Source organism: Mugil cephalus, chromosome 9, assembly GCF_022458985.1.
Source record: "Mugil cephalus isolate CIBA_MC_2020 chromosome 9, CIBA_Mcephalus_1.1, whole genome shotgun sequence".
Taxonomy (NCBI): domain Eukaryota; kingdom Metazoa; phylum Chordata; class Actinopteri; order Mugiliformes; family Mugilidae; genus Mugil; species Mugil cephalus.
This window is the reverse complement of record NC_061778.1, coordinates 19,940,675-19,964,704: the sequence shown is the minus strand read 5'-3', so window position 1 is coordinate 19,964,704 and position 24,030 is coordinate 19,940,675. Positions and strand designations below refer to the sequence as shown.

Here is a 24,030-nt window from a genome sequence, read left to right as displayed (position 1 = left end):
GCGGTGCGTTCTGTGTCAAGGTCACCTATTCTACCGTAGGTGTGCGCTGCTTCAGACAAATGGCCCGGTCTAAACAGCAAGCTCCGTGCCCTGTATGCCGTCATGAATGCATGCATGTACTATACACACTGGCCTGTGGTTGTTTGTCCATTTATGCATGCTAAAGGCCTCGCCTTGCCCGACCATCATCGCTCTGCTACACGAGCACTTTGATCCAGCCCGTACCAATCTGAACCCACAACCGTTCCCCTCACCATAAATCAAATCCCGTGTTCTGCCTCCGTGTGAGTCACGCCATCCCCCCGAGGGGGGAAAAAAAAAATCTTGTGTTCCTGACCTCCACCAATTCACACTGTGCTTCCTTACATACTAACCATCAAACCATCCAGATAATCACAGGAAGAAAACATACTGTAAGCTCTCTGCCAGCTTTCCCTTTTTCTTTTTTTTCCCCCCTCAGGAAGTTGGAACTGGGAAGTAGAGAGGGGAAGAAGGGCATGACAATGCTAAATATTTTATGTATTACTCTTGGTAATACGGTCAGAACGAGACCTTGTTCGTTTTCCACCGAAACATGAGCAACTGTGGGTGTGATTGCGGGAGCCTGCGAAGCTCAGTGTTTCTGTTTTTCCCCCCTTCTCTGCTCCAAAATAGGCTTGGATAGTGATGCATAATACATGGGGCTTCCTATGTGGAGCTGGAAAAGGGCTGAGGGTCCTCGGGGATCAGCCAGGGAAAGGGTGTCCAGATTCGCATTTTGCAGCGTAGGGGTTGGGTGCAGCACGGAGATGGAAATGGAGGCGAAAGATTAGTTTTGCTCTGTCTGTACTCACTTTTGTGTTCAGATTAGTGTAATGTTCCTGTAAGCTGTATTTCTGTTTCTTTTATAAATCAGGGTCACGAGGCAAAAAGCCCAGAACAAAATGCAGAGATTTATATTTGCCTAGTTTGTTATTAACTCAAACCTCTCTCAGTGAACATCCTACAGTTGTAGAATTATACGCCTTTTATTCGTTATAGTTTTATTGGATTTTGTGAAACAGTACAAATGGATAATATGAAATGTTTCTTTTCATGTCATGCGCTTTGAGTAAACAAGACATATGGTTCTACAGGGATGTGTTTCTTATGACTTTAAAGGAGAGAGAGAGACTATGACAAATTTGATTGGGAATAACGTAAAACAATTTATTTCTTCACTTTGAATTGTCCTACAAAAATTAGACTTAATGGAAAAAGCAAACCAATTGTCGAGTCGTGAGGGTGAGGCTGCATGTTGTGTGCACATCCACAGACACATTTATAAGGAGCTGACACAGACTATTGTGCTGCTTTGCGACGTTCACCCTGTAATTTAATTGTTTTCTCATTTTGTTGAAACCGAATCTATGTGCTCAGTCTCACCTATGCTCTTAGTACAGCAAGACGCCCGTTGCCAGTGATACACACCGAACAGACATAACATTATGACCACCTTCCTAATATTGCGACTCATCGCAGAATGTTTCTAGTGGGGGTCTTTAGGTCCTATGGGTTGAGTGGAGGCACCTCTGTGGACCACCCCACACATACTGGACCAGTTTGGGATCTAGTAAATTTGGAGGATTTGGAGTGTTGTTTTTCATGTGTTCTTAAGTTGTTTCCGAACCGTGTTTGTGTGCCTGTGTCAGGCTGCATCTTGCTGGGAACAGCTGCCATATCAGGTAGGGGTGCCTGGTGTGGTCTTGGTGGATGCTACACGTCTAAGTCCAAAAAGGTTCCCCGCAGACCACTGACTTGTCACTGAGTTGTCACAACGTGATTGGTGTTATTTACTTCTTGTGAGTGGTTTTAACATTGTGGCTGCTCTGTGTATGTCAATGGGCTGATATTCTCTAATACATGTCAGTGGATTACATGACGTCATCACTATGAGTAGTCTGTGGTTATGACAGATACACCTATCATAACCACTAGTGTACTAGTGATCTAGTGGTTGCTTGTGTGAGTATTGGTTGTATTTGAACAGCTTCTTGGCTGTAAACCTTCAGCTATGTATGTCAACGTAGTGTTCAATGTCATCGGTGAACCACTGACTTATATTTATTTGAGACAAAATGGCTCTGATTGGTTTTAAGACCACCCCCCCAACCTTCCTCTCTATTAGTTAAAAGGTTCTCCGTTATGAAATCCAAATGAAGTGTTTCCAGACTGCAGATCGATCATATAATGACTGGCCGATATATATCGGGCCGATATTTCCGTTTTTTACTGGTATCGGTATCGACCAATACCAGGGTGAGTTCGCCGATACATTTTTTTTCTCCCGGCAAGATGTACAGATAGGTGCATCCACAGGCAGCCCTGTGCTGCACGTATATCGGCCATCGGCCATCGGCCAATGCTGATGTAAAAAAAAATTGGTATCGGCCCGAAAAAATTAATATCATCAATCTCTATTCCAGACTCATACTCTGATAAAAACCGAGTCGGCCTCCACCAGGCTGCCATTGCACGTTTTCTTCTATCTAGTCAGGGTCTTGACAATCACCAGTGTTTTCAGTTCCTGTTTTTGTAGACCCGTGTCATGGCCTGGAGAGATTTTACACTATTAGTAACTATTATTACTCAGAAACGGTGTTGTGGAAAGTGGCGGTGACATTAGAAGTCAGAACACACTTCTTAATTGTTTCCAGGGGGTGAAGCTGCTTTAAAAACCATGTCATATTTCCAAACGCAACACTTCAGTGTGTTCCATTTTGTCAAGAGGAAAACAAAACAATTTCCAAGGTTGAATAGCTTGAGGCCTCGCGAGTAATTAATTCAAGGTAATTAAAAGTATGAGTAAGGTATAATTAAGAAATATTAAGAAGCATTATGTTAATATTGCATTCGCTTCTAAAATAATGACACAGGATTTGCACCTGTGACCCTGGTTACACACCCGCCAACCAAACTTTGTGATGTCACGCATGCTCAGTTCCATATTGACCTGGCTTTCCCAACACTGCACATAGTGTTCTTTACCTGAACTGTATCAGGCATCATCAAGTGCCCTTAGGGTGGCTGTTTGATTGTTTGATGTCCCCGTGTTGTTTCTACATTTTCTTCATTTTCTATTTCTCAATACGCTCTCCATCGTGCCTCAGCCTCTTGTTTGGACGATGACCAATACCTTACAAAAGCAATCACCTCCAATCACCTGTCTAAATGTTAGCCTTTGCAGGGCAGAATGTTCCATTCAGTTTGTAGGGGACTGGGGTTTCAGCTCATCTTTACCTAGTGGGTAAGTATATGGTAATTATCGCTTTAAATTCCAGTGAAATATCTAAAGAAATGTATGATGTATGATGATGCCTGGACATATAAAAAAAAATAGATAACTTTTTTCTTTTATTATTTATATTATTTTAATCTTAATTTTTTTTTTTTAATCTTTATTAGTTTTTTTAAAAATTTATATCTTAATATTCATTAGACATAGCTAACGTAGATAATAAATCTGGTGTGTTTCTCAACATTCATTTCCGTCTTTGCTGGTGGCATGAAACCCTTGCGGCTCCTCTCAGGCCCTGGTTGTGCAGGTTGAGAGGGGAAGAGAGGAGCTGGTGGTGGAAACAAAAGCCCGTTCTGCTGAGACAGTTGGTTGCCAGTCCATCTGGATATGGAAAGTGCTCCAGTCGTCACAGTCAGTCTGCATTTCTGTCTGCACGGAGAGGAAAGGGGCGGTGAGAGGGGTGAGACAGGAAACAATGATGAAAGAATAAGTGATGTAAGTTGAGGGAAGGAAGGCAGAAATGAAAGCAATAAAGACCAAAGACAAAAATGAGCGAAAGGGATATTACTGTTATTTCACTTTTATTTGTCATTGTGGGAACATTGTCAGCGCCTCTGATGTGAGGCATGGGAGAGGAATGAGAAAACTTTGGCCCAGGTTCACGTCTAATTTCTCTTAGTTATTTGGCCTTTCCGCTCGTGAGGCTTTCAGTCTTTGAGGCCTTCGGGGGGTCCAGATTATCTCTTTCGTTTGGAGAAAATGAGCTGAGCTGGAAGCTACATTACCTCCCCTGCCTTATGTGAGCTCATTTTTTTCCTCCACACCACCATTAGCTCGCTAAAGCCATTTGGAGATGCACGGTGGAGTGTTTCCATGTTCATCAGTAAGTGCCTGGCATTCCTTCAGTCAATTATCACCAGAGCTGTCTCTGTGTGATAATTCAGGCCTCAGGCTCGCGTCTCCGAGCCACGGTGGATATACATGGGACATTTTGATGGAGAAGAGAATCCAAATTCTCAAATCCAAAGTATTATTCAGCCATCACTGCTCCATGCTCACATTTGAGACTGAGTGATATGAAACAAACAGCAATTATTTCACAGATGTAACTAATGCACAGCTAATTACAGTCTATATTTTTTTTTTTTGTGAAAGAAACAGAAATCGCAGTGATGAGTGAATGTGTTAGAGTGTGCATGCAGGGCTGTTATAATCTTCCTTTTTGTGTCGATGTGTAGACTGGGAAATTCATATTAAATCAACTGTATAGCCTCTGTAACCGCTACCGTATTTCTTAGCAGTGCTATTCCAGGGGAGTAAACTACTTTTTTATTTGCTACATATTGATTTATAGCTGTACACGCTGAACTAGGTAGTAGACTCTCATACTTACAAGAGCTATAGACCCCTTTTGTGTTATATTCCTTATGCATGTTTTATGAAAAGCAGTCAGATTTAGAGCAGACACGCTTGGACAACTATCTTTTTTCTCCTCTAAAAAAACAAAGTTTGATTTGGAAACATCCAATGCATGTGAATAGTTGAACTTTTGTGGCTTTCACTTAGTCTACAAGATATGATGAGTGTACTTTGCTTTAACTGAACACATTATCTGTCAGTGACTTTTTTTGTTTATACCACTGCATCAAAACCCACACCATACTTGCATAGGATACGCTGTCTGCAGTACTTTAAAAAAGCCTTGAACCTTAACACGCTGGATCTCAGGATGTGGTCTGTGGCCTTGTCTGACACGCTAGTGTAGCTACTTACACCGACCATCCACCCAAAGTCACCTCGCAGTGACTTGCGTACAGAAAGTACGGTACTTTCTTTTCGTATACAAATTATTGCCTATGCACAAAACACAAACAACAAAGAAAGCACAGAGTTCTTTTCTAAAGGTCAGGATTAGAACATTTTGCCAGTCATGTCGAAGGATAGACAGTCAGCAGTTGAAACAGTAAACACAACAGTGGTTAAGGTTTGTGCATTTGCCATGTTGCCCATTTTGCCTATTCTTGCCATTGGTTAGGTAGTACTTGCTAGTTTCATATATCCATCATTCCTTACTGGTTTGAGTACATTTTGAGTCCATATGCAGAAAAAAACATGCAACATGATGAAAGTGGCTTAAGTATCTCATGAATATTTAAGAGAAACAACAGTGAACCCATATAGAGAAAGGTGGTATACCTTTTTACAAGCCATTTTACAAAATTGCACCTTTACCACCCATACTCATTCAACGCTGATGGTGGTGCAATCAAACTGTGACTGCAGATTCTGCAATAAGAATTTGTGGAAATGCTCATATGAATCTCTATGGAGTGGAGTGTCCTTGTCCTAGTAGCTAGAAATTTTTTTAAAGCCAATGTATTGCCAGAGCAGAGAAACAGCACCTAGAGAAGCGGCACCCAGAGATTACAAATAATTATGAAAGTTGGACTGTAGCCATAGTAACAAGTGGCCTTGCTCCCCCAGCAAATGTGGTTGCTGTAAATGTAAACGTTCTCAAATGCGCTCTTTTATGTCTGTGTCTCCTTGATGTGGTTGCATTTTCACAGCATACCAACTTCACATCAGCACCGTTTTTTAAACTGTGGTCAAATCCTTGCATGCAGCTGTAGATGCTGCGGAATGTCAGAAAGTAATTGCGGTCAATTACTAATGCATCTGGGCCTGTTGTTCCATTCTGTTGAAGTGGCACATCGAACAAACGAAAAGGGCCTTTAAATGTCACATTCAGGTTGTTCGGCTGTTTTGTCCCGACTTTTAAACTTGGTCCTCTATGACTGCCACTAACCTCACTTTTTCTGTCTTGCCCAGGCTGCACCGTCTCGGCTAACATTTATTGCAAGTTATGGACCCCATGAATAATTGATCCCGATTCTATTTAAGATCCTGACGAGGACAAATGGTACGGGGCTACACTGGCCAATATTTCTCCCACCACTGCCCTAATAGGAGCCCTCTTTACCAGCACCACCGCAGTCATTTTTCCTCCCTTTCATATTCTCTCTCATCTTTTCTTTCGTTTCCTCTTTTCCTAGTGCACTCTACCTTCTTCCAAGTCCCTGACACTATTTTAAGAACTGGAGCCATTCCAGACGGTGTGAAGGGTATTATAGAGGCGTAGCTGCAGCACTATGATGGACGATGCCAGCAGAAGCCAATAGCGAGTAGCGGGGTAAGGATTTATATCTGTGGTTTTGTAGTGAACCGGCCCTTTAGTGTCATAACCAGGGAGATCATTTGGAAACAACGTCATGGGACCATAGTACATCTATTAGTGATGTTAGACGAACACCACGATCAATGCTTATCACATTGGGCCCTTGTGTCTCTGGAAGTAGTCCAATTTATTAAGTGTGTGTGTGCTTGTGCCTGTTGTGTGGCAGGAGGGGCGAGATACGGTAGATCATCCATGCGATCGTGTCACTGCGCTCACACAACTGGGGCTGGATCCAGCTTCAGAAGTGATGGCAGGTCATTAGAGTGTATACATGCTGCAGGGAAGACAGAGGATATGAATGTAATGGACACACACACACATTCAGAGGTAGGCGTGTTCTTCACTCCAGCACCAACCATAACGAGCAATTCGCTCCTTGCTGTAGCTTTCATCTTCTTCCTCCCACTGTGAATGAAACTGAAGAGAATCCCCTCGCTCTCCAGTATCCAGTGTCCACGCAGAAGTTTGTTTGTTCCGTTCCCGCACATTATGACTCCTCCTAAACCACTGATATTTGCTCAGCAGTGAGATGGGAGATTTAAGAGCGATCCGAAAAGAAGATAGCCCCTTGACAGAGCTCTGGATTTTTTTTTTTTTTTTTATTGGAAGGCAAACCTGCCGATTGTCACTCAGTGACACTGGAATCCCGCTCTCACAATGTGCTGTCAATAGAAGAACGGTCCAGCTGATGAATGGGGCCGTTCATTTTGTTACTGTCGCCCCTTCAACCTTCTATCTCTCTGTGTATCCATCTTGTCCATGTCTTTACCATGTGCGTCATCCACTTGTTCCTCTTTTAATTCAACCCACCCGTTTCCCCTTTTAAGCAGTAATAAAGCTCTCGATCAAAGACTTCCATACATTATGACGTCTAGTGGAACTAGATTGGAGTGGGCAAGCAGATGAAAGCCCGGGAAAATAAATAAAAGGGCAGGTGAGATTAATTTTGCATATTAAGGTAGCTCAGTGCTTCTGTGCTCTTCTCTGATGACCTGACGGCTCAGTCGTAATCAGAGGAATCAGCAGAGATTAGGAACAAATGGTACATTTCTTCCTTCAAAATGAAGTTCACGTTTCATGTTCCTGCTTTCATGTTTCTGTAGTAGTGTGATGAAGAATGCCAATATTGGTTCAGTATTTTCAGAGGCTGGCTCACACCAGCCACATGTTTTAATGCTTTAGGGTCCAGAGGGTCAAATATATGTGACTCTAGTAGCGTACACCGATCAGCCACAAAATTAAAACCGCTGACAGGAGAAGAACATAACATTGATCGTCTTGTGATAATTCAATGTTCTGCTGGGAAACTTTTTGACCTGGCATTCGTGTGGATGTTACTTAGACATGTTCCACCCCACCTAGACCAGACCAGACACCCCCACCACATAACAATGACACTCCTTGATGGCAGGATCCCCTCAGAAAACACTAACACTAACAACATTCTGTTGCCAGATACCAAAGGACACCCTCAGAAGGCCCATGTCCATTCTATGATGAGTCACAAGTATTTTGGAGACACAAGGGAGACCTACACAATCACGATGGCACTGATTAAGCACAGCACGTCTAAAAGAATAAATCTACAAACACATACAATAAAGATGACTTATCTTTCTATAACAATTACTAATCAGCACTTGATACCCCTTAAAAATACTCTACATATCTTCAGTGTTGACATGGAAACAAGTATTGTGATTATCAGCTTTATGAAGATTACCGGTTTCCAGTTTGAACCCAGATTTGCTGGCTGGTGACCAGTGCTACATTCATGTGTGCAATCATTCAGTGTGCACTCACTTTGCTCAAGGTACAGTGAAGTAGTAGTACATCTTGTAGTACATCTTTGCAGCTCCTCCTGAAAGATGTACCTATAATGGTAGAAATAGATCGCACACATCAGCATCAGCAAATTCTGTATTCAAAAGTCACGCAGTCATTTCATAAGCTAAAACTGGAGAGAGATTGGCTTCCATGACAGGATTAACTTCCGAATCACACCTCAAATCAAGATTAGAAGGACTCTTGCACCGTGAGTTATGAAATCAGGAAAAGTGGCGTTACAAAGTACCAGACTACGGGTGCACCCAAAGCTGCCAGCATTTGAGTTTTTTTTTTTTTAAATGTAAGAAATGAAAAATAAGAGTGAATTAGCATCTGAAGGAAGGCTCATTTTTTATTCCGCTGGGGCTATATTTACTTCTTGTCACTTCATTACTCAACAAATAATGTAATTTTAGCAGACTTTTCATAAAAATGTCTCCCATATACTGTGTATTGCGTGCCAAGAGAGGATGTACCTGCCGTTGTGTCAGTGTGATTATCACACTCATTGCACCACACTGTTGTGAAACATGCTGAAGTGACTTCTCAGTACTCAGCGCTAATCACTACACCTATCCTGAGAGACTGTGGTGATGCCGCCTTATCTGCATACTGAGTGTTTCTGAAAAATGTATGCAGAGAGAGATACCTACAGAATCTTTCTAGTGTAACTGTCCCTTCACTTCACTTGGGTGGGCCCCAGACATTGCTGACAGTGTGTCAAACACAACAATGAAACCTCCTAATGCTCTCATGCAAATATTAAAACACAGCAGAAAGTAATCCTTTGCATCAATGAAATCTATATTCTTGAAATAAAAGGATACATGTTTTATTGTCTCACACACATGAAGCTACGTCTAATATCTCTTGCTCGGGCAAAAAAACCCAAAAATTTAAACAACAACAAAAAAACACACTCTACAAGCACAAGCACTTTCTGCTTAAGAAGTCGACTAGCATTTTGCATGTCATGTTATGCATGTTAAACATTTTTACACGTCATTTTACTGTGTTAAAGAACATTTTGCGTTGACATACTGCAAAGTTATAGTGAAGGATCGGGCTGGGTCGTCCCCCCTCAAGACTGCCTTGTGACACCAAGTTTGGAAGGCACGTTGGGAGTGCCCTACATGTTTTGTAATATGTCCTCTCCGCAACATTAATTGTGTAATCAAATCAGAAACCCATGATTTTCTTCACGTCTTCTGTTAATCCCCACCCTCCCATTGCTTCACCCTCCAGCAGGTGCCTATGGCTCCTCCCATCTGCTCCACGGTTACCTGAGCTCCGCCTGCCAACACACCTGGGCCTCTTCAGCTCATTAGCTTCTCTCTTTGTCAGCCATGTTCCCTCTGTCCCTTGTCAAGTTTCCTCTTTTATCTTATTTTTTCTGCCCCCACTGGTTCATACAGTGACAACTAACAAACAAATCCGCACTGTGGAAAAGTACTGTTACTGCACCGTACAGACGATTACAACCTGGACTACTTTTTATACTGAAGCAATAAAACAAGAATAAGGGTGAGCATGTGGTCATACAGTGTCCAAAACGATTGGACGATCGTCTACGATGAACACCACCGAGTAAGTGAGTACTGCTGATTCTTGCTGTGTGTGTTCGAGTTACGGTTGTGGATTACATAGATATTTCCTTTAAAAGGAAATTGTAAAGGAAACTATAACTAAAACTACACTCAGGTTTCTTTTCTTGCTTTCGGTACATTTACTTCTGCACCAACAACGTGAGACTAAAGCTAATTGAGTCATTGTCTATTCACTGATCCCATTCTAGTGTTTAGATTAAATTGGATTAGATAGATACTTTATTTATCCCAAGGGATAAATAAATAATTAAAATAAAATTACTGGATAACTAACCCATTTTTTCTCAACTTCACCAAATTGTGAAAGCTTGTTTAGTTGGCCATCAGTTTCCTCCTAAGTGGGCTGAGTTAGCTGTTAAGTGCAGAGACACTGACGACCTGGCAGGGTTTTATATGGACAGATGTATATTGCATGCCTAAAAATTTAATGCAGAGAAAAACGAGTTTACTCATTTTCACTCATGCATAATGTCACTTTTCATCATGCTGAGTAAGAGATTTTAGTTGCAAGGAGTCATTTTCCTGTACTGATTAGGTGAACTGCGTTTTGAGGCGTACAGCTCCTGCACCTGGTCTTCAATCTTATTGTTTATGACTTCATAAACAAACAAAAACAGTCCGGATTTAGTCTAAGTAAGAAATAAATCACACAAAATGCATTTGGAGTGAATAGAAATTCTGCTGAAGCTGCCTTTTATTGGCAGCAAACCCTTACTCTTGCACTAGTTTCGTCTTTCTCTGTGGGCCTTTCTGAAGTGGTTTATTTATAGAGCCATCTGCATGTACACATGCATGCTTCAATCCCTTGCAACACAGCTCTCTACTTGTCACTGCTCAGGCTGCGCCGAATTCTAACCCATCACAGTATTTTTGGTCCAGCTGTGACAACCGTCACTCCTGCAGCATACATGTGGGCTGTTTTGTGCATGTGCGCGATAAAAGACAGATGTCAGACCTAGACGGAGAAAACATGGAGGAGATGGGGATATGAGGCCAGGCTCGGCCAAGTCGCTTGGAGTGGGGGAAGAAAGAGAGTCAGAGATAGCAGCAGAGTGGGACATGTATAATTGACAACCTATGCTTCCTTTCCATAGAGTTTATGACATTTTCTCCCTGTAATCTACTTTTGCTGGCAAGCACATGAGATGGTAGTGGGCCGGGCTGTGAGTTGGCGGCTTGGACGGAAATGGCAAAGCAGAGCATAAGCTTGGCAAGGAGAATGTGAAGTGGAGAAAATGCCAAGGCAGCCTTGACATTTTTTCTTTCCTTCAGAGTTGCACTTTTACCTAAGAAGCAATTCTGTCACTGATAAAAGTGGCGAGGATGGGATGTACTGTGTTGAGGTGACATTGCGCTAAAGCTAGTCTGGATATTTAATTTCACTATTGTGGGTGGGAAATAAATTTGTGTCAATGTAAACATGGCGGAAAAAAAGTGCACAAAGGCGGTGAATCATGCATTGAATCTACACTGAAGATCATGCGCAACAGGGTCTGTGGTTTTATGAAAATGCGTAGGTGTGCTGCCTTTTGTCTACAACCTTTGTGGGTTTTACCCACTATACTGTTATCGACACAAATTAGAAAACACTATGACCGAGTGACATAACAAATATGTCAGGTTAGACATCAAAACTGGTGTGGTAGACCAGGGAATGGTCTGCAAACTTGAATTTAAACTTTGCCAGGGAACTAAGCGATGTCTTCAAAGATGACCCTCCATCCACTTTGAATGAAAATGTAGTATTGCTCATCTTTGGGCCCGATTGCTTGGATTGTGTGCTCAAATGACTCTTTCTGAGAGGCATTAAGAAAGGGATTTCTTTGGAACCAAAGAACTTGAGTGCTGCGTATAACTCCATTACTTTAAAGGTCTAGATGTTAGTAATAAATTCAATCCAGAAATTCCCACCTAAGAAGCATCCCCAACGTTTTGTCTGTAATGACTGCAAATCTTTTCAGAATGAGACGTTCTCACCCATAGGTAGAAGGAGTTGGTTGAAAATGGGCTTTCAGTCAGACCACTGCGCAGCATTTGTTGCACAGTTGTTCCCCATTCAGATTGTGTTTCCCTTTGTTAAAGCCTGCCTCTCTACCGGTGGCATTAGTTAGGTTATGGTTAAGTGTAGCATATAGATTTTGGTATGGTTCCAATATAGGAAATCTAGCAGTTACCTCTGTTCCCTCTACAGACTACTGGCTGTTTAACAAACCTTCCTTGACACCACCACAGGTTTCCTGAAGAGTGGTTTTAAGTGTGTCTGCGGTGGCTCCGGCGGTCCCCATCTCGACAGACCCTGGTGCTGTCTAACTCACTGCTAAATCAAAAACTGGCAAAGAGGTGGAGCTGAGGAAGCCGGGTAATGCCAAGGCAGACAGCTAGTGACCTGAGAGAGCACCCACATGTCACTAAAACCAGCCACAACCTTAATTAGAAACAACTTTAAGACTTGACACAATTAAATGGGTGTGCTAAAAAGAAATTGAAACTGAAAGCAAGTTTTTGTACCAGTCTTATAACCACTGGACATTGTAACATTGACCGAGTGTTAAAATGTGATGGGAAGTGAATCACATTGGTGCAGCCATTAGAGGAACTGCACCTGGCACTTCTGTCTTGGCTTCATATTACATCACAGGAAGTTGCCATCTGTGAACGGCATGTACAATAGACCACACACAGCGGTATGCACCTGCTGTAATTTCACACATGCCACTGAATAGACCAGGATGTACCTTAAAAGACTGAATGGTTTAATATGTCATGATTAATGTACCAAGTTGGGTCAGTTTTCAGCCTTTTCACTGTTCTGTTTGTTCACTTATGGCATGTGTGTTCCAGGCAATCCAGAGTCCAGTAGAAAAACTGTACACTCGAGCGTCCATCTCCCTTTCTAGGTTTCCCCATGGCTAAATGACGGCCAAAATATATCGACACAGTATATTATTTAGGTGTTGTTAAGGTGGCACGTAACCATTATTCCTCCAGAGTGTATTGCTTTGGCCGCAGGGTTTTTATGGTCAACTGTGATAAGGGCTGGCATGGGTCACAGTCACCTTGGATTATGGTGCTCACGTGTTCACAATCGCAGTTTGCGATCTTCTACCCGCCAACAACGTGCCCACCAGTTATTTCAGCGAACCGTAAAAAAAACTAACGGCACACAATCTATCTGTAAATTGTATTTATACTGACAAACACATTGTTTTAGTCTGACTAGTCAAAAAAACAAGACTAATTTTGTAATGGGGAAATTTCACTCCAATGCACACATTTAAGCTGCCTGTCTTCCTTTTGACAGCCTTTATCTGAGACCAGAGAGAAGCAAACACTTGAAGGAGATTACTTGATTCTTTCTCTTTTTCCACATCTCACTTGCTGTGTTCTCCTCATCCTACCGCGCCGTCTCTCTGTTTCACCCCCTGAGCTTTACAAACTTCTGCCTCACCTCGTGTGTTTGTTATCCAGCACTTTGCAGTTTCTGTCACCCCTCCCTGTCTCATTTCCCCTCTCTACTTAGCAGCTACACCCCTGCTTTGCACTTCTGTTCTGTCGCAAGTTTCTTCTTTCACACGGTCAACCCCCCATCTCTCATTTTTCCCTCCTGGTCCCGCTCCCTCCTTCCCTCTGTGCTTTGCATTTCTAGAATGTAGCTCATCACGCTTCCTGCCATGCAGCTAAGCGTGCATTGTTTTTGCTCCATGCTGTTCCACAACACAACATGCAGCATGCATTCCTCTCCCACTGCCTCACTCAAATGGCTTTATTTCCCAGTACGGTGCTTAGCTGTGGTCTCTGGGAATTGCATGAAGCCAATTGAGCAGGTGGAGATAGGTAAGGATTGTGTATTGCTCATTCACATTATGGATTTACATTTTCCACCTTGATTTATGCTTCATGCCAGATTAACATACATGGTATGGTGTGCAAATAAAGGTTCCCTTTTTTTGATGCCAGCTACAGTTACATACGTGTGGGCAATGAGTTCCTTCCTCATACTCGTTTTCTGTTTTCTTCCTAGTCTGGCACTCATGCGACAGCTCTTTATGGTTGTGTTACTGCAAAGGTCTTGCAAGTATACACTTTGTATACACTACATATGATTTTTAGTTCAACACTTTCCTCAAGGGTATCGATACAAATATACTAATGTGAGCCACCCACTGACGGCAAATCCACCGGGGTGATTTCTTAGTGTGCACATGCACAGATCCCCAAACATAGACAGCGACTTGAAAGAAATTAAATTCCCGATGAAAGCAAACATGTTAATCGAATAAGTTCAATTTTCAGACCAAAGTGAAAGGATTTCCCCCCTGGCACACTGAAGGAGGTTATTTGATAGTTGAATATGAAGTGATTCATTTCCCTTGCGTTCTCACAACATGTCATTCTCTGAAAGTCTGTGATTGGCTCAGCTTGACAGAAGGAAGTCATTTAAACAACAGTAAATAATTTTATTTTGTTCCATTGAGAACAGAGAGGAGGCAGCCCATCTCCTCAAGCCTTTTGTTGTGTAAAGGCAGATAAATGGACTGTGTCAAAAGCGGTACAAATCGGTGGACAGTGTTTCATACTCGCTCACGCAAACACGCCAGCCCTGGAAAAGCTGCCATGCAACGTCTTGGGCTGCTCTTCAAAAGCAGCTTTGGATTCTGTGTCTTGCTCGGACGTCACTGCCTGGAAATGATGAACATCCTGCATCACTAGCAAAAAGACGATGACACAATAAGAGCATTCACGTCTACGAAAACTCTCCAGGCTCTGGCATGGTACGGCTTGAGTACTGCACGAAGCTTTGCAGAGGCATGTCATACATCAGCTGCTTCTGCAGGATTAGCTGTTGCTTTGCTCCTGCTGTGGTGAAGAAAACTGGACAAAAACTTCTGTTGTGGAGGAAAAAAAACAAGGAGCAACTAAACCTTTCAAACAAGCAGCATTCCGCCTATGCACAGTGTCGTCACCCACAATGCATTGTAAAACATACCGTTCTTTACGACCAAATAACAGTATTTCAGCTTTCATTACACAACAGTGAGTCACAACACACAGGAAATGCGTGACGTTAAACAAGATAAAGTTAAAACACTGAATCATTTCCTGAAACGACAGACATAATGCAAACTGAAATTTACAGTGTAATTGGGTCCTTTTTTCGAGAGAAAGGTTTGGTAAAACACACCAAACGAGTGTAGAGTTTGGCATTTGGTAGAGTGCTTATGGTTCACACTAAAACTCAGGTCTGGATTCACGAGTTATCGGTGCAGCGATATGAGTCAATGACACAACTAACTGTGTCAGCCATTGGCAGCACAGATGAGCTAGCTGAATCAGTTCAGTATTGGCAGTGTCTTATCAGTGAAGACGCTAACCATAAGAAGTAACTCGAGCTTATCATCTTGTGCGTTAGCGATCGCCATGTCAGTTACGTGTTCCCATTCTGACTGTAACTTGCTAAAATCTGCAAATCACCTTCATACAGTAAATGTAGGATCTATTTAAGTGCGATTTTAGTTTTACAATATGAGCTCCTAAGCACCAGGTTATATGTGAGATTATTTAGCAAACAGTGCTGGCCAAAGTTCAGCCCACAGGTACGTTCGTATACACTGGTCCGTTTGTCTCGATACAACTTTAAGCGTCTCTGGGGTGTTGTTGCTTTTTGTTTAGCCCAGTGGGCAATGTTTGAGACTGCAGCGCGCTCCTATGTTAAAACCGTTTAATTTGTGTTGACAGCTTTATTATAGCTTTCTTCTCATTTGCATAGGTAATCAGCCCATACTTTCTGAACCTGCTAAGATTTAAGATGGCAGCTGCTAATTGGAAAAGGGAAGGCAATAAAGCACCATTTGAGCATGGTTTCCAACTCCCTCTCTTCCTCTCTAATAAAGTAAGGTCCCCGCAGCTTGGGACAGATTAACTTGCTTTGTTGGCCTCAGAAGAAACATATGAAGCAGGTTAATTGCCTGGCCCAGCTGGTAATGGCAGAGAAACAGGCTAAAGCATATAATCTTTTCCAGTCCGTCGTTCCTGCGCTGTGCTGTCTTCAACAACCAAGAGAGAGAGAGAGAGAGCGGGAGGGCGATAGACAGAGACAGAGCGCAGGCTCGCTCTGGACAGATGCATTGAGTCGCTGTGTTTACAGTGCTGATATTACCCGAATAAAGAATGAATTTGTGCATATTCATAACAGAACCTCGCTATGCCCTCTTTATGGACACGCGAAAACACACCCACTGGTCAGCATTGAGTCATATTCCAGCTACTGAACCAGCTGCATACTGATGCCTGACCACGAACGCAGAGACACGCGTTTGCTCTGTGGGCCACAAGAGCACGGCTCATTGTGACTCCTGCTGTTGAAGAAATGGAAATTTTAATGAAGTGAGTGCAGCCATGGCCGTCTGCCCGCCCTTCCCGGTGCGAGAGAATGGCATTTTATCCACACTGGCCAAAAATGGACCACTGATTTCATTAGAGATAGAGGGGAAAAACTCCAGTCCACCCCTCCCCTGATTGCTGCCCTCCCTGCGTTCCGACTTACCATACAGGCAAAGTGAATTGACCCTGTTTAGTTTAACCGCAACTCTGTTGCTGGTTCTTCTTTTTGAGGAGAGTGACAAGTGATGCAATGTCATGTGCAAAAAACATGTAACGAAACAAGCATCAAGTGGCATTTAAGCCAACACAGAACTGACGTGGCTGACAAATAGTGAAAAGTGGGGCGAAAGAAATGAGAATAGGTGAAAAAGAGAGAGTCATTTCAAGAGTTATGAACAGGAAATGCCCCCAAAGGCCCCCCATTTCTGATGTTACTGTAGACGTAGGACCTGTGACAAACGGGGTTGAAAACTCAATACCAGGATTTCTGGATGATCCAAAACCTTCCAGACAACAGTTTTCAGACCCCTGGGTCATCAAAGTATTTTCCAGACACCAGACAGGGCTTTATGTCACATACATGGCCAGTTTATAATCATTTATTTGTGTAACAAGCATGTGTTTCTGCTGTGGGAGGAAACCAGGCTCCATCCTGCCTGCACCTTCGAGCCCAGAGGCGTCAGTGCTAACCACGAAACCACCTTCCTGCCCCCAATGTTTACATTGCATCACTATTTTTAAAGCTGCACTGCTGATCAGCAACACATTTGGGCGACAAATACATAACGTTTGACACCTTTTGGCACAGTCACATTAACATTTGCCCCAGCCAAGTTTAAAGTGAGCCAGGTTACATTTATAGTGGTTGGGCTGCAAGCCGGAACAAATAACAGCCTACATCATTTATATGGGAAGGATTATTTAATTACATTCTGTTTTTTGTTTGTTTGTTTGTTTTTTTTGTCACAAATTAGCAAATATGCATGACTTTATTTTTAAAGTAGTTTCCTCAATTGTTGCTTCACATGGTTGATAGCCTATAGAAGTGCTGTAGAAATGGCCCCACACTTTCTCTTTATTATTTAGTAGTCATTGTAGAAATTAGTGCAAGTAAGTACAAGGAAGATCCAATGCAGTTACATTTAAGATCCGACCACATGTTGGATGTCATTCCACTTGATGTCATTTGCTCTGGTGGAAAAAAAAAAAACTTCTTGTGCGCAGTATTGGAGGCTTGAGCTTACACAGTGGAAAGTGATGCAGGTTTATCTGATATACTCAGTTACAGGTGAGAGACTCAAGAGACGCTTTGCAATTATCTTCCCCTTCCCGATAGGAACGTATATTTTTGCAAATCATGATTTTGCATTGAACTCGAACACAGATAACGTCAGTCGGCGGAGAAAACAGAATCAAAAGGGAATAGGGCAGAATAAAAATAACAGTAAAGATGTAGAGACAAAGAAAATGGGATTCTTTTCCTATGTGAAAACACATGTCTGCCATTCGCCCACATTTACTCTCCTAACTGAGCATCAGGTCCAGCATTTCAAATGGGTGTTTTTACCTGCAGCACTAACAACAAAGATTATCTGTCTTGAGAAACACTCAAGTTTCTTAAATATCGCAACCCAGACTAAATGGCATCTTTGCTTATCCTGAGAAATCAATTTGGACTGTCTTGTGCCCCGCATGCACTGATGAGCGAGCCGGCCTAAGACTCCCAAAAGGATCCACACTTCAGGCAAAATCACATAATTACTGTCATTACAGCAGCCATTTTGATTTCAATCTTCTAAAAAGGTTATGGCTGAGAGAGTTTGATGGAAAAGCGCTTAAGTGGTAAATTGGAGACGGTGCGATAAGGTGAAAGGTATGAAATTTTAGTGTTATTGCACAAAGTATTTCATTTTCCAGGTGCTGCCCTCTAGGAGTATACCTCTAAATCATGGCAACATTTTGCATGGAATAGTAAGTTAAACCACAATGTGCTGTATTTTCTGTCAGAGTTTAAATTGAGAAACACAAGAAGGAGAAGAACATTTGTTTGCAGTTTACTCCTGTACTGTGCCTTGAAACTGAGCTGCCATGAAGAAGAAGATGAAGAAGAAGAAGACGTAGCATAATGAGGAAGTAGAACATCACAATAACTTGTGATCAGTTGATAAAATTGGCTTATCTTTGATAGCAATCAAAAACTAATAAATGTCTTTGCTTCCCATGGTAGAAGTTCACAGAAGCATTTAGAAGAAAATACTAGAAGATGTAGATATGATAAATAATGTGTTTATGATGTGGTAATCTCAGTCTGAACTTCTGAGAAGGATGATAAAATGATGGATGTGTGCGGTCACAACCACAAATGCTGCCATTTGTGGCCAGTTAAACGCTTATCTTGCAATTTACTGTATCCAACTGTGCAGATCTCACTGCATACATTTTGTTGTGTGTGTTCGTTGTCCCCTTTTCACCAAGCTAGCAGCACGTGTTGGTCAAATGCAGGTAGCAAGTTGCTGGTACATACCATTATGTCACAGTTTTACCGTCTTGCCTCTGCGTCCTTTCTTTGTGGGGTTTGATACTTCTTCATGAAGAAAGTCTGCTAACGCTTTCATCACATGAAAAAAAAGTGTGAATTCCTCTGCGGTATAGACTTCATGTCTATACGAAACTGACAGGGACACGTCACAAACAGCCACTCAGGCAGAACACAACAACGACAGAGACACTTATGCTATGGTGACACTAGGCTATGGTGACACAAAACGTCCATGGCAGTAAACAGTGTCATGAAATTTTACTAAAAACCCACATAATCTCATATAAGTAGTATAAGTATAGCTCCGTGGGAAAATGCTGAGAAAGGTAGACTCAAATGTGTGATGGCTTAAATGCACATGTCAAAACCGCAGCATCACGTCACACAGTGACTTAGGTGATATATACAATCATATGAGACCCCTACCCCCCTACTGACCCGGATCTAATGTTGGAGGGACTAAGCGGTTTAATGTGTCTGTTTTGTTGCCACAATGGTCCACGCATGTAATTATGCACTTTTTTAATGAAACGGCCTAACTTAAATATGATATAATAAATATATTACAATATAATACATATATTACAAATGATTTTAGTTAAAATTATTATTTTATTATGAGATGGTGAACATGGCAAACAGCATTGGTTGTTACGGCGCTGATGTTCGCATGTCTCTAAGCGACTCTCGTGGCTGTAGGTTGATGTTTTGGAGGCGTGTACTGATGAATATCATATATCATATGATGATATCATATATTGTTTTACGACAATGGCTTCTTCTTTGTCACACTTCTCGTTTTTGTGTTGTATGTCACTTAATAACTCGGTTTTGTAAGTGGTACGCATTTAGGTGTAGAAGTTTAGTCTTTCAAATGTACACTAAAATATAAAGTAGAGGGTAGGTAAGTCCACCATAGACGCTTCTATACACACTGTATGTACTGTAGATAGCAAAATGCCATATGAAGTATATCACTGGCGAGATTATCATAGTAATCCTCGACACTGCAGAATGTAAGTAACTGTCGATGCATACAGCCGGTTTGTCAATAGATCTTGCATATAGTATATCCTTTAATTCACAGCTTGAACAGAATAAATCTGTGCTATAGGTGAAAAACTCATCGCCATGCCTACCATCTTAAACTCAGTGTTCTGCGACAACATTTTTGAAGAACAGGAAAATTATTTTAAGATTTGAGTAGCAGGTGGTCTTGAAATTAAACAGAGAACAGATAGCGGGCGGATAAAATCTGAAGCCAATGAGTCAAACATCTTCTGATGTGTGAACCGACGTGCGAAACTCTCACAGTCTGCTGTACCTTTAACACACTGAAGGCAGAACAACATGGGCAGCTGTGCAAGATGCAAACCTCTCTGACATCAGATTCAAGTCTTGTTTAGCATTTTGAAAAAGTGACATAAGGCTGAGAGCCCTCATAATAAACATCATCTGAAGATAGCTACTGGAAACACATTTCCAAAGAACATAATAAACTTAACAAAGGATTGCTGACTTAGCTACCAGATATTACACATATATGCACTCACATTGTGCTTTTCTACCATGTGATGGTCAAAGGGCTTTGCAGTGTTTCTCATTCACTCATAAACACTTAAGTGCAATTTATGCCTCTACAGGACTAGATGCAGTCCAAAAAGCGTTGAATAACGTCAGCTGAACTTGTAGGATTTCTTGAAGACGTTTCACCACTCATCCAAGTAGCTTTTTCATTTCTGATAAACTAGTGGGAAACTGAGGTTTCAATAGGAAAAACTCTGTGGGTAACACCCACCCGAAACTTGCTTGACCTCAGTGCAGTAGGCTATGCACGTAACCTACTCCGGTGTGGGCGATTTACCTTCTGTAAAATCGCTAGTCGTGATGTTTCGAGAGATATTTTCCTGGAGACAAGTCATGCAAATCCTTTGAACCTACTCAGTCAATCTTTCCTTTATTGATACAAAACAACCAATAAGAAAAGTGTCACTGCAATACATAGTTACATTTCTGGGGAGGTGCATGTCAGGTTACGTTATCAGGGTCTGGGCGGTTGTCGTAGCTGCAGTGTAAAATTGATGCAGAAGCACATACCGCCTATTACACTTACCTGCCACTGACTTTGGGTTTTATGTCTTGCCCAAGGACACTTTGGCATGCGGCTGCAGATTCAACTCTCAACTCAGCAATTTGTGGTCAACTGGTTGTCAGTTTTTGTCAATCTATAAATAATCCAAAAAGTCTGAGGATCCAGAAACATTTGAGTTGGTCCCCTTCGAATGAAGCGGTGGTGATGACTCAAACACTTTTTCTCAGGAACATACTAGGTAACTCTTCACTAGTCAACCAATGTTATACACCGTGTTAAAGACCGTAGAGGTTAAACTCAAATTTAAATAGGAAATGCTAGTGGTCATTTAGAGAGAAGCCTGATGGAGACTGTTTTAGCGATCTCAAAAATAAATTAGATTAGATAAGACAGATAGAACAGATTACCAGCGTGTGAATACTATTTTTTGTAACACACAGTATGATTGACTGATAACGTAAAAGCTACAGCTTCAAGTGGAAATTTTTAACATTATTTCAGGTATCATTATGTTTTGTTCACTGAACCCATCGACTTGTTTTAAATACACATGGTTGAGTATTAGTAAAGGAAAGAACAGTACTGGCTGTGGTTTCAGAAAAAGATTTTAGTACTTTTCCACAACTTTAAACTCCCACTCGTTCATTGTTTCACATGAACACCACCATCGTGTCAACTCTTGCAGTCAAAGTTGTTTCCTGCTTTAACGTACTGTGTCACTTCAGCATGATGAAACTGCCTTTGTTCAGTAATCTTGAAATATCTCATTGACAAGGAGGTGGGGTTACCGTGGCTTCTGTCTCAGTTACATTTGCATGTACTTCTGCATTCCTCACAGAAGCACAACATGCAAAACAACAGTGGCATGTACCAAAATGGGACAGAAATGGAGAACTCGGTATACGCTCTGGTCTTTGGGTCTGTTATATCGCTGGGTCTGCCTCTCAATGCCGTTTCACTGTGGATTCTGCTTCGCAGACACAGCCTGAAATCCCCGAGCGCCGTCTTCATGGTCAACCTGGCAATCTCAGACCTGCTGCTTGTCATCTCGCTACCGACGAGAGTCTACTTTTACGCAACAAACAAGTGGCCTTTGGGCAAAATGACGTGCATCTGGATCACAATGCTCTTTCGCAACAACATCCGCTCCAGCTCCATCTTCATCACCTTCATCAGCTTGGACCGTCTGCTGGCTGTCGTTTACCCTCTGAGGTCACGCCATCTTCGAAACTCGTCCAACGCCTGGAAAGCTGTTTCAGTCATCTGGATGATGGTGGTGGTGCTGAATATCCCAGAGAGTGTGATATTTTCGAGACAATTAGACAAGCACAATGTGTCTTCTTGTTTTAGATTTTCTCCGCCAAATCTGGATGACGAGCTGAGCGCTTCAGACATGGCTTATGTTCAGCTTGTGCTAGTGGTCACCATGCTGGTAGTCAACATCGTGACCACGGCTCTGGTGTCTTGGACGCTACACAGACACGTGAATGACTCTGCGAAGATCAACAACAAAGTGAACGTCATGCTGATTTTTGCCATGAACTTGATGATGTTCACTGCGTTTTTCTTGCCCGTGTCCTTGGGTTTTAAATTTTATAATCTGAGGCCAGCGCTGAACTGTCTCGCCAGTGTGAACTGCTGTCTGGATCCACTGTTGTACTACTTTTCTTTTGATGGTTTCTGGAAGAGAAAAGAGGATATTGTCACTTGCAGGAGAGCAGTTGCTGGACAGGACCTGATGGCTTACGGACAGATGGCTTTAAGTACTTCTTAAATAATATTTCTTGTTGTCTGACTTTTTCGACGTGAATGTTACAGAACTAAATGCGAAGCTGAAGTCAAATTGCTGACTGAAATAGAAACAAGTATTTTACGAACTGCCTCAATTAAGTAAACTGCCCATTACTTTTCAACATATTTATATTGGAATACAGAGCATCATACACAAAAAAGGTGGTTCAGAATATAAATGTAAGCTGTTATTGTTTAAGTATTTTCTAAGAACTTTTATGCATTAATTTGAAAATAATAAAACCTGGATATTTACTAATCCCATGTCCATTCATATTTTATTTTAGTGCATGAATATGATCTACTGATGATCTACTGTTTGATGCCAGCATATGACGCGGTGTTTGGGACAGTGAATCGATCTCCTGTCCTCTTTTATTTACGTTTCAGATGGTTAGGGGTGCCGTGAAATAGCGTTTCATCGCACAGTGCATGCTGAACGCATATGACATGACACGCCGGGCTCTGATACACTTTTAGTTGATCCCGTATTACTTTTTAGATGGCATTAAAATGCTGATGGTTAGGGTTAAAACATAATCTATACACCTTTATTCTTATTAGTTCCTCTCTTGATTGCCATTCTGATTTGGGACCATCTTGTGTGTGTGTGTTTGGTTCTAAATCCTGCAGTGCTGCTGAAGCTGAAGTGCTTTTTTCAGTGTCTCAGTTCAGCAGCCAGCGGCGCTCGAGTCCTATAAGCGCTGCCAAAAAGGGGGCGGGCATCTGTAGATTCATGTAGCAAAGTGATTCAAAGAGGATCTAGATTTGAAAAAGGATTTGTTGTCTACAATTAAGACATTCTACAACTTGATAACCAGCCTCTTGGCCATTCACAGATGGCGTTTTAAAACCTCGCATTCTGGGTGTTTTCTTGTAACTAGGGCGCTTCTGGAACAAATTTAAACCACAGAAACCACAAGCACTTGTGCACATGCATTCGTCCTGTGCCATTTTGACTCGTGTGACCATTTAATATCACAGATGAACTCTGTTTAAGGAGCAGGTGACAACTCAAAAGATAGTTTGTCTATTTGTATGTGTGAAAAAAATGTATATATATATCGTTCCTTCTAAATAAAGTAATGTCTGCAGTCTATAAGGCTGCTGCTGGGATATTGCTGTATCATGACCCTTGATAAAGTGGAGAATCCACATGGCGGTAATATCTCCCCTCAGACAGCTTCATATATGTTTAATGTGACCTTTACCTGTGCCCTCTGCTGAGGGGAGTTGAATGCTGAGAAGCTGCATAGAAAACACCCCCATGCTTCAATTAGTCTACCCCCCCCCCCCCGACAT

The 24,030-nt window shown here is 41.9% G+C and overlaps 1 protein-coding gene across 1 annotated transcript; it reads left to right on the top strand.

The window, feature by feature from the left end:
• The first annotated feature begins 21,727 nt into the window (after window positions 1-21,727).
• On the top strand, window positions 21,728-22,987 carry LOC125013607 (lysophosphatidic acid receptor 6-like). The gene has a single exon (XM_047594409.1). It carries the CDS (start codon window positions 21,785-21,787, stop codon window positions 22,709-22,711), a length of 927 nt encoding a protein of 308 aa, XP_047450365.1. The 5' UTR covers window positions 21,728-21,784; the 3' UTR covers window positions 22,712-22,987.
• Window positions 22,988-24,030: the final 1,043 nt, after the last annotated feature.